Source organism: Triticum urartu, chromosome 5A (assembly GCF_056163025.1).
Source record: "Triticum urartu cultivar PI428250 chromosome 5A, HENAU_Tu73, whole genome shotgun sequence".
Taxonomy (NCBI): Eukaryota; Viridiplantae; Streptophyta; class Magnoliopsida; order Poales; family Poaceae; genus Triticum; species Triticum urartu.
This window is the reverse complement of record NC_141877.1, coordinates 554,368,316-554,380,087: the sequence shown is the minus strand read 5'-3', so window position 1 is coordinate 554,380,087 and position 11,772 is coordinate 554,368,316. Positions and strand designations below refer to the sequence as shown.

The following is an 11,772-nucleotide window of genomic DNA, read 5'->3' as shown; positions in this document are numbered from 1 at the left end:
GACCACACGAGAAAAGTGTTGCCCTACCACCACTACGAGCTGCCGCCGGTGCTTCCAACCGAAAGGGAGAAACGACGACGGGGGTGGTTGACGGACGCACCCACACCCCAGCCTGTGTGAGCCCGCCAGCCACCTAAAGGTCAAACGGTTCGGTTCTCATCTGGCCCATCGGCCTGTTCCACCACCGCGCCATGATCGACCATGCGTCGACGGGGGCGGTCGGACCACCGCCGCGCATCACGACGGGTCTGGACTGGCCGGGTCTCGACGTTTACACAAAAAATGCAGCGTGAATCATGATGCTACAAACGGTACGCAAAATTGGTTGTTGCTGCATTGCTGCTCCAGGAACATCATAAGGCTGGTGACACTGGAGCGCGGCTGTTTTTTCTTTTTTGAAAAAGTAGAAGAAAAATGAGGGCGGCTGCTGTTAATCCAACCGAAAATTCAAGTGTGAGGTACGGCATCATCTGCATCCTGCGGCAATGCTGGGCTGGAGCGGCTCAGGGTAGCAGCATCAAGACTGGGCCATCTGTGCACCAACATGAATGAATGGAGTCAGAATGTGAATGGAGCAGCCAGCAAACATAATCTTTCAACAATGCCAAAGGCGCATGCGCTTAAAATCAACACTACCATTCACCTATCACCTCAGTGAGCTTTGATGTCAAGATAATTAATACTCCCTCTGTTCACTTTTGTAAGTCGTTTAGAACAGCTGAAATTGAACTGTTTTAGGTGCTGTCTTATAAATGTCTAAAAGGTCTTACAAAAGTGAACGGAGGGAGTACTTTTATTACTACCTAGTTCTGATATATCTGTCCAAGAGACCTCATGACAAAACAGATAAAAACAAGGTCGAAAGGCACAAGCATATACTAAGTGGATTCCACTTGCTTCATGTTTTTATGGCCCTGGTCATGATTTGGTCAGCTATAGTAATTTTTTTTCCGTGGTAATGCCTGATGTAAATCCTTGACGGTTCCAGCATTAGACTATTTACAAGTATAACAAGAAACAAACAGCCAATCACTATTCGACTAAATCAATAGCACAAACTCATCAAAACCTGGTCAAGTTTATTGCTTGTTTCTAGCTAACTAGAGAACATACAGTTTCAGAGTAAGTTTTTTCCCATGGCCTCAAATATCATTCATGACTAATCCCTCCAGTGATGAAAGAGCGACGATTTTTGTTTCTCAAATTTAATAATGTACCACTTGAACCGCTAATATTGTTATTGTACATTCAAGAAATGATGTAACCATTTTTTTATGGTGCCTTTACTCATAACATTTTCATATATCCAAACTACATATACTAGCCAATAACTAATATGGTTTGACTGGGGGAAATATCATGCATGAGTGAGTGCAAATAACAATAAAAACATGAATTATATGTACTTTGGAAAGTCGTGATCTTATTCCATAAGTCAACGATTTTTATGAAAAATTGCTCAATTTAGTATTCTTTCTAACCAGGTATAACCAATCGGTTACTGAGAAATTATAAAACATGGCCCAACATGTGAAAGAAGCACCATTGGACATGTAACTAGAAATTATAAGACTGGGGCTGTTACCAGTTCTGTAACGTGTCTGTTCCTTACTGCTTCCGCGAAGGCTTGTGCAGCTTGGGCATCTGCTTCTGCCGCCTCCGCTTCTCTTGTCGCTGCTTCAGCTTCTGCCATGAGAGCCTCTGCCTCTGCAATTGCACGAGCAGCAGCGGATGCAGCCTCTTCAGCAGTCATGGTTATCATATCCGCCAATTCAGCATCAACTTGAGATTTTGTAAGGGTTTTAATATCATCACTCTCTATTTTCCGGGGCTCTCTTTGCATGTCTTCTAGCAGCAGTGTTTCGGGGCTTCGTCCCTCAGAGTACATTGAACCAGGTGCAGGTGCAATCCTGTACTTCCGATTAACCTGCAATAATCATAGTGGCATGCTAAAACGGCCTGTAGTCTATACTATTCATACGAATAACTATATCCTAAGCTGAGATAACAGCAGTCCATTCCTCATGGCTTAAGCCACTTCACATGCCCACGGAATTTGCAGAACCAAGCAGCTGGTTGGCTCAAAATTCAAAAGGGATAAAGAATAAGCACCAAGTGATAAGTCACGAACAACAGTAATCCCAGCAACCAAAAAACACTTCCACCATTTTAGTACAAATAAATTACAAAATTGCAATTTAATGAGATTCCACATGAAACCGAATAGGAAATCATTATGCAAAACTAATTGGTGTTATCTGGCATACATGTTTGGCATTGTTCTTGTAGTCTAATAGAGTATGGTACACACATAAATAAGTGTATGCATATTTTGGTACACATATGCAATTATGCTGAAACATGCACATATTGGAAATGATTCGTAGATTCTGGCATTCTGCTTTAGTAAATATGCCATCGATGCCAACTATTCAGTTGAATGAAATTAGTCTTCCAAATGTTCTCATGAAGTAGGTGGTATAGAAGTAATTAATTAGTTTGACGCTGCTCCATGAGTGGTGACCAAATAGTTCCACCTCAAACATCAATACTGTATTAGCTTTATTTCCTCTAGAAAGGATACATATGAAGTTAAGAACTAAAAGGGCATTACCTCTATCAGTTCTCCACTGGTGGTCAAGTCCTTCAGGTTTGCAGACAACATGCGATCAAAATCACTAGGTGGCCAATATTCCTCCTATTTGGAACCAGGTTAGTAAAGTTATCACATGAAAGGTGAAAGCAAACAAGGGCAAGTGCAATATGTTCCTACAAGATTTCTATTAGCAAAAGGGAGCAACTGCAAACACGGTCATCTCTTCAAAATGACATCAAAGCTCTACAAGAAGTAATGATGTTTGATCAGCAAGGAACAAGAAAGAGGAGCTCTACTGGATAGTGTCTAGACCATGAACGTCATGCTTAGCCAACCAGGGTTTGAGCCTCCTTACTCTATAGGAACGAGATCTGTGTGATGTCTCTCCTCACTGTCGCATTCTTTTTAGCAAAGGGGAAAGAAAAGGATGCAGCAATTCATTAAAGAAAAGATGGATCAGTAGCTGAGGTAAGGTTACAAAACTGGAATCAGGTAGGGCATGGCTTTCGGCCAGTCTCCAAAGCAAGAAAACTGATTCACATTTCCTGCATTTTGAATTCCTTTTTTTTAAGAATGATTACATATTTAAAGTTGGCAATGATGTTCAGGAAACCAGAACCAGTCCAGTTCTGCTTACTGCTCGGTTCTACCATGTTTTCCACACCCTGTTTGTGGCAGCCAGCAGATAGAAGAGACTATAGTATGTTGATTGCACAACGGAAAATTGCAGGATATCTTGAGGTACCAGACTTGTTTTATTATGGAATTCTACTAGTTGCTATATGTGAGCTCATTTTGGTACGATAGAGTCGGGCTAAATATAGTTTTTATTTTTGGTAAGAACTCTGTTTGCATAGGATTTCATTTACTGCCCATTCGTCCATTGATACTATTTTTCTCTCTTTGTGGTGCTGACTCACAGGCGACCAAACCCTCTCCAAAAACTGTCGAATAGTCCAAAGAATTTTTTGTCAATCGAGACAATGAACCCATACACGAGAAGCTGGCATGGGCTGACTAAATATAAGTACATAAAAATGAACATTAACAAAAAGAAACACTTCCGTAAAAAATGTAAACAGTAGCTAAGCAAGAAGACAACAATAAGTTTACAGAGATTGCAAAAACAAGGATGCAAACCTCTATGTACTTAGCAATCGTAGTGCTATGTGACCCTGTAGGCTCATTCAAGTTCTTGACAGATTCCAATATGATATTGTTTAGCCTGCAGGCAAGCCATTAAAACAGTGAAGCATCCATAATAACTTATCTTTTCTTGGATATCACTGTGTGACAAGTAATAACTGCCAGGATTTATGGTATACAATGTTATATAAGTATGATTACCTTGACCGTGATTTCTTTGGAATTGAAACATTCCACAGTTCACTTGACATTGATGCTATAGGCTGTTCATCAACAATTTCGTCATCAACATCAGAAACAACTGTGCTGTTTGCCATTGGGTGATCATTCCTCCTAGGAGCAGCTCGGTTCTTCTTCATGGCAGTCCTTCCCTTATCCATAGAGCCTGATTCGGTGAAAAATACGTTGATGTTGCGCCACTTGTCCTAAGTAGTAATTAGCAGACAAAAGGCATGCACGTCAATAACTAAAGATGATATATGGAATTTAAAATCAAACAAAACATGATTTGCAAGAAGAGAAATTTTGGATGGCCCTTATTGAAGTAAGTGACCTCAACAAAAATGCAGTGACGTGTAAACAGTTCTAACCTTTAGATCAACATTTGACCGGCAGCTCAAGATGGAACGGAAGTCATCATCTTTCAATATCAGGCGCCAACTTCCCACTCCATACCTTGCTATGCCAGCTCTAAGAGCAGCCTCTTCCTCTGAAGTCCACTTTTGCTTTCGAGCACCCATGCTTAGGACCAATCTCCTCTGTCAGATACAATACGAACACGAGGGTGTACCTTCTGACCTGAATTCATTACATCAGAACATTTTCAATACTTGCAGAACAAACAACTACATGTATGATGGCGAGTGCTGGATTACATTTGGTCGATACCCACTGCAAACACTGAATATTCTCAAATCTCCTAAATGAGGATATCTTGCCCGAAATATAGCATGCAGAAAATATCACACATAAGTAAGAGAACTAGGTTCATAGCCGCCTTTTTGGTTAATAATGCAATATACTAGGTTCATAGCAACTTTCATATACCAAACGATGGGGGAAGTGATGAAATACCATCTGAAATCAGGGCAAATCTATAGTCCTTAAAAGAATAGTTGCTGTTTTATATCAAAGACATTCTATTTCGCTCATTGTAAAATAAAGCCCATCATTTCCTTAGTGATACACATTTGATCACAATGGTACTTAGGTACCAACGAAACAATGGCCCTTAAGATATGGCGAAACAAAGCTGCGAATTAGGTTTACAGGACAACTTCAAATTAGTTATTCATCGGAAATAATGTGAGAAGCTAAAACATGTGGTGACTAGGCCGGGGGTAATTAAAACTTCCACTTTCAGATAGAAAAACATGTAGTGACTTCGATCATTCGATGCATCTTCGGATAAGTGTAAGTTGCAAGCACTGTTTCACATGGTTGTACCGTATGATGCAACGCCCAGGAGGCTTGCCCACTGGTCTTCCGTTATTAAAAACAAACACAGTTTGATACTGTACATGACAAATTTCATTGCTACGTCGACAAGTGCCTAATGGCTCAAGCAAACTATGAGAAATAACACTAGAAAACATAAAACGTAGCCATGTTTATTGCTTGGTGCTGATAACTGATAAGGGCGCTAAGGGCCTTATAAAAAAAGTACTTCGTCATGACTAATAAGAGCAATAACGATGGGCATTTAACAAAGCTATTTGCTCCACCATCTCTGTTTTAGGGATCACATCCAGACATTATTGAAGTACTGGTAAAGTGCCATTGGTTCCTAATAACAAATTAAGTATCTGTTAGGCTGCTAGTCAAATTGAACAAATTATCACCGCAGATATCAGACATATATGGCTCACTCATCATCAGAAACAGAAAATGTGACTCGGCACCTAAACGACTGCTCTGGACTCTGACCAAACCCTAGTGTCACATACACGGTGGCGATGTGATAGTCTTGCCTAGTGCATCAGTATCACCAAGAAAGTTTACCCCATATCTCAGATTTGATCAAACTGGCATGCAAAGGGAGTGCTGAACTGAAACACAAAGATTAATGCTGGACAGTGAAACCTGGTAACACATAAAATCACTTAAAACCGTACTGAAGCAACCTATATGGCTACAAAGGATAGAACTTTACAGAGACTGACATGGCCAAGAAATAGCACAGTAATGATGAAAGCCTATATTCCACAGAGAACCATCTAGATGCACAACACGATGCGTCCACAATCACACACCCCAATCGCAGTGAAAAACACCAAGATGCTTGCTTTTGTAGTTAGATCTAAATCAGCTAAATAATAACCGAATATGTCACACAAAACTTCGGGTCGAACAGAGCACGTACGGAGGGTTTACTGCCGGCTTCTCGGCCCCAATGCTCGCGCCACGTTAATCGCGGCCAGGAACTACGGGGCGCCTACGCAGACGCTCGCCTGGCGATTCCAAAACCAAGGACCGTATCAGCACAAATACGATTGATCGGAAGAAGACGCCGTTCAAAGGGCAAGAAAATAAAGAGAGAGCCCAAACAGACTCGGGGATAGCCGGAACGGATTTGGGGGGAGAAAGGGTGGTTGCGAGGGATCGCGCGAGTAGTTCCAATCCGTGGAGGAAAGTTGGGGATTTGTTTCGAGAATCGTCGACGAGATATTACCTTGGCGGCTGCTCGGTGCCGGCTAGCATTGAGAGAGCTTGGTGGCAGGAGGGGGCACGAGACGAGGGCAGAGAAGAAAGGAAGGGCAAAGAGGAAACTTTTCTTCCAGAGGATGGGATTTTACCAAGGCTCTGTTTCTACCCCTCCTTTTCCTTAGGGTGTTTCTTGAATAAGTTCTCTTCTTGAATTATACTACTCCTGTCGATCCCACATTAATTGTCGTTGATTTAGCACAACTTTAATATGTTTTCTTCCGATGGATGTCAATAAAAAAATGACCGCCTTGTCCGGCTACTCCCTCCCCTGCAAAGTAATCGAAGTTCTAGATCTCATAAGACTAATATATGGTGTTTTATATATTAATATGTTTTTTCATATAAATTTTACTTTTGACAAATCTAGAACTTCAATTACTTTAGAAGATAGTGCTGAGTACGCTCGATCTTCTCTACTTTTATGTATGGATTTATGTTTATTTTTGTAAACGAGGATAGAAATAAATTGGAGCAACAGAGTCCAATTCACCACATTCAAACTATGATTTTGGTTTAAATGTTGTTTCTCCCATGGTCGATCCATGGCTCAAGAACCATGCTACCGATGAGCCCAACCCTCTATTTTCGTTCTCTTCTCCGTTGCATTTCCATGGGTTTTCCTTCCTTTTGTCATATTTTCGCTCAAAGGATTGAAGTAAGATAGTGCATCAAGTTATTCGTTAGGGACAATCTCTCCCAAGGATTCAAGATGGGGAAGCCTAGAGTCGACAACTCCAACTATACGATCCATAGTAGACCTGATGAGGCCGTCCTTAATATAGTTACATCCACAACCCCTACACCAGCTCAAGTTTCAGAAATACAAGGATCAATGACTAGAGCTCGCACACGACAACCTAATTATTAGGTGCTTTAATTTCTAGGAACTTCCACTATTGTTCATGAGAATGTGATGATGCCTAGTCAGATGTATTTGCATAACCCAAAAATGACGGGACTAGCATGGACAAGTATGACACACACCAGAGTATGATCAAGCATGGAGATCTCAATAGACACGCAAGGAGCAAAGACAGAGCTTCAAGTAGTGATTTCAGGACTTTGAAACCACCATGGACACCCTTAGTTTTTGGTTGGGTCCATGTATTTTTGGAGTAAAAGACTAAGTGCAGTTTTTATAGTTCGTTTTTAGAGAGGAGATTGACTTAAGGTTGGATTCGCCCCCCTTCCCATCCTTGAGCTAGCTAAATCTCCATTTTCCACTCCTAAAATACCCCCGCTCCTTAGGGTGTTGTTTTAGGGTTTGGTTTTGTGTGATCGAGTATTAGTGTTTGCTACTCTTTGCCATAGACATGAGAGTCATTGAGATCTCATGTACTGTTGGGGACGTAGCATGCAATTTCAAAAAAATTCCTACGATCACGCAAGATCTATCTAGAAGATGCATAGCAACGAGAGGGGGAGAGTGTGTCCACGTACCCTCGTAGACCGAAAGCGGAAGCGTTAATTTAACGTGGTTGATGTAGTCAAACGTCTTCTCGATTCAACCGATCAAGTACCAAATGTACGGCACCTCCGAGTTCTGCACACGTTCAGCTCGATGACGTCCCTCGAACTCTTGATCTAGCAAAGTGTCGAGGGAGAGTTTCGTCAGCACGACGGCGTGGTGATGGTGATGGTGAAGTGATCCGCGCAGGGCTTCGCCTAAGCACTACAACAAATATTACCGGAGGAGTAAACGGTGGAGGGGGCACTGCACACGGCTAAGAACAATTGATGTGTCTTAGAGGTGCCCCCCCGCCCCCGTATATAAAGGAGGGAGAGGGGAGGAGGCTGCCCTAGGGGCGCGCCAAGTGGGGGGAGTCCCACTTGGACTCCTAGTCCAATTCGGCCCCTCCTTTCCTTTTACCGGAAGGGGGAAGGAGAGGGATAAGGAGAAGGAAAGGGGGGCCGCGCCCCCTCCCCTAGTCCAATTCGGGCTCCTCCCTTGGGGAGGGGGGCGCCACCCTTGTGGGCTGGCTTGCCTCCCTCCTATGGCCCATGTGGCCCATATCTTCCCCCGGGGGGTTCCGGTAACCCCCCCGATACTCCGATACGTACCCGATATATTCCGAAACACTTCCAATGTCCGAATACTATCGTCCAATATATCAATATTTAACTCTCGACCATTTCGAGACTCCTCATCATGTCCGTGATCTCATCCGGGACTCTGAATAATCTTCGGTCACCAAAACACATAACTCATAATACAAATCATCATCGAACATTAAGCGTGCGGACCCTACGGGTTCGAGAACTATGTAGACATGACCGAGACACCTCTCCGGTCAATAACCAATAGCGGAACCTGGATGCTCATATTGGTTCCTACATATTCTACGAAGATCTTTATCGGTCAAACCGTAATGACAACATACGTCATCCCCTTTGTCATCGGTATGTTACTTGCCCGAGATTCGATCGTCGGTATCTTCATACCTAGTTCAATCTCGTTATTGGCAAGTCTCTTTACTCATTTCGTAATGCATCATCCTGCAAGTAACTCATTATTCACATTGCTTGCAAGGCTTATCATGATGTGCATTACCGAGAGGGCCAGAGATACCTCTCCGATACTCGGAGTGACAAATCCTAATCTCGATCCATGCCAACCCAACAAACACCTTCGGAGATACCTATAGAGCATCTTTATAATCACCCAGTTACGTTGTGACATTTGATAGCACACAAGGTATTCCTCCGGTATTCGGGAGTTGCATAATCTCATAGTCAAAGGAATATGTATAAGTCATGAAGAAAGCAATAGCAATAAAACTTAACGATCATTATGCTAAGCTAACAGATGGGTCTTGTCCATCACATCATTCTCCTAATGATGTGATCTCGTTCATCAAATGACAAGACATGTCTATGGTTAGTGATACGTCCATTTTGCATCATGTTTTCTTACTGTTATTTATGATGTTTTTATCCATAATAATGCTTTTTGGAGTAATTCTAATGCCTTTTCTCTCATAATATGCAAGGTATACACAAAGATGGAGAATTCCGGCAGCTGGAAATCTGGACCTTGAAAAGCTACGTCAGGCCACCTATTCTGCACAACTCCAAACAAGCTGAAATTTTAGAGAGTTTTTTTATCAAATATATGATGAATATTGGAGCAAATAACTACCAGAGGGGGCCCACCAGGTGAGCACAACCCATCTGGGCGCGCCGGGGATCCCAGGCGCGCCCTGGTGGGTTGTGCTCACCCAGGCCCACCTCCGGTGCCCATCTTCTGGTATATAGGTCATTTTGACCTAGAAAAAAAATAAAGGGAGGACTTTCGGGATGGAGCGCCGCCGTCTCGAGGTGGAACTTGGGCAGGAGCACTTTTGCCCTCCGGCAGAGCGATTCCGCCGGGGGAACTTCCCTCCCAGAGGGGGAAATCATCGTCATCATCATCACCAACAACTATCCCATCTTGGGGAGGGCAATCTCCATCAACATCTTCAACATCACCATCTCATATCAAACCCTAGTTCATATCTTGTGTTCAATCTTGTTACCGGAACTATAGATTGGTGCTTGTGGGTGACTAGTAGTGTAGATTGCATCTTGTAGTTGATTACTATATGGTTTATTTGGTGGAATATTATATGTTCAGATCAATATGTTATTTAATACCCCTTTGATCTTGAGCATGATTATGATTTGTGAGTAGTTACTTTTGTTCTTGTGGTCAAAGGAGAAATCATGTTGCAAGTAATCATGTGAACTTGATATGTGTTCGATATTTTGATAGTATGTATGTTGTGATTCCCTTAGTTGTGTGATGTCGGCTAGGACTACGTCGGCATTTCCCCAAAGAGGAAGGGATGATGCAGCACAGGGACGGTAGGTATTTCCATCAGTGATGAAACCAAGGTTATCGAACCAGTAGAAGAACCAAGCAACACAACGTAAATAGCCCCTGCACACAAATAACAACTACTCGCAACCCGGCGTGTAAAAGGGGTTGTCAATCCCTTTCGGGTAATGGCGCCAGAAATTGGCAAACCGACATGAGATAAATTTGTAGAAATTGATAGGTCGAACGCCAAATAAAATAAATAAGAATAAATTGCAACGAGGTATTTTTGTATTTTTGGTTTAGTAGATCTAAAAAGAAATGCAAAGAAAAAGTAGATCGCGAAGGAAAATAATATGAGAAAGGGACCCGGGGGCCGTAGGTTTCACTAGTGGCTTCCCTCGAGAAAAATAGCAAACGGTGGGTGAAAAAATTACTGTTAGGCAATTGATAGAACTTCAAATACTCATGACGATATCCAGGCAATGATCATTACATAGGCATCACGTCCAAGATTAGTAGACCGACTCCTGTCTGCATCTACTACTATTACTCCACACATCGACCGCTATCCAGCATGCACCTAGTGTATTAAGTTCATGGAGAAATGGAGTAATGCAATAATAACGATGACATCATGTAGACAAGATCTATCTATGTAGAGATAGACCCCATCGTTTTATCCCTAGTAGCAACGATACATACGTGTCGGTTCCCCTTCTATCACTGGGATCAAGCACCGTAAGATCGAACCCACTACAAAAGCACCTCTTCCCATTGCAAGATAAATAGATCAAGTTGGCCAAACAAAACCCAAATATCGGAGAAGAAATACGAGGCTATAAGCAATCATGCATAAAAGAGATCAAAGAAACTCTAATACTTTCATGGATATAAAAAGATAGATCTGATCATAAACTCAAAGTTCATCGATCCCAACAAACACACCGCAAAAGAGTTACATCATATGGATCTCCAAGAGACCATTGTATTGAGAATCAACGAGAGAGAGAGGAAGCGGATAAATATTTTTGGTATTTTTGTTGTATAGATTGGAAAATAAAGATTGCAAAATAAATAGTAAACTAGAATTATAGATCGGAAACTTATATGATGTAAAGTAGACCCGGGGGCCATAGGTTTCACTAGTGGCTTCTCTCAAGATAGCATATATTACGATGGGTGAACAAATTACTGCCAAGAAATTGATAGAAAAGCGCATAGTTATGAGAATATCTAGGCATGATCATGAACATAGGCATCATGTTCGTGTCAAGTAGACCGAAACGATTCTGCATCTACTACTATTACTCCACACATCGACCGCTATCCAGCATGCATCTAGAGTATTAAGTTCATAAGAACAGAGTAACGCATTAGGCAAGATGACATGATGTAGAGGGATAAACTCAAGCAATATGATATAAACCCCATCTTTTTATCCTCGATGGCAACAATACAATACGTGTCGGTTCCCTTTCTGTCACTTCTTCCATTGCAAGAAAGATCAATCTAGTAGGCCAAACCA

At 42.0% G+C, this 11,772-nt stretch overlaps 1 protein-coding gene across 3 annotated transcripts; it reads right to left on the bottom strand.

Moving 5' to 3' along the window:
- Positions 1-264: 264 nt before the first annotated feature.
- Positions 265-6,497, bottom strand: LOC125556649 (single myb histone 5-like). 3 transcript variants are annotated; one of them, XM_048719337.2, is made up of 8 exons: positions 6,414-6,488; positions 6,105-6,192; positions 4,333-4,540; positions 3,944-4,167; positions 3,737-3,821; positions 2,615-2,698; positions 1,586-1,927; positions 265-532 (listed from the first exon to the last, which is right to left on the bottom strand). In XM_048719337.2, exons 3-8 carry the CDS (start codon positions 4,480-4,482, stop codon positions 518-520), a joined length of 900 nt encoding a protein of 299 aa, XP_048575294.2. In that variant the 5' UTR covers positions 4,483-4,540; positions 6,105-6,192; positions 6,414-6,488; the 3' UTR covers positions 265-517. The 3 variants fall into 3 exon arrangements, with proteins under 3 accessions (XP_048575294.2, XP_087379834.1, XP_087379835.1); XM_087523708.1 differs by lacking the exon at positions 265-532 and having other exon boundaries at positions 1,565-1,927; XM_087523709.1 differs by lacking the exons at positions 265-532; positions 6,105-6,192 and having other exon boundaries at positions 1,565-1,927; positions 6,414-6,497.
- Between the last annotated feature and the right edge of the window lie 5,275 nt (positions 6,498-11,772).

Bases quoted from the DNA above. Each gene is read 5' to 3' on its own strand.
- LOC125556649 (XM_087523709.1), bottom strand. From the start codon at position 4,482: ATGGGTGCTCGAAAGCAAAAGTGGACTTCAGAGGAAGAGGCTGCTCTT. The intron at 4,168-4,332 runs GTTAGAACTGTT...ATTACTACTTAG, and splicing joins GGTCAAATGTTGATCTAAAG to GACAAGTGGCGCAACATCAA. The intron at 2,699-3,736 runs GTTTGCATCCTT...GGTTCCAAATAG, and splicing joins CGATTGCTAAGTACATAGAG to GAGGAATATTGGCCACCTAG.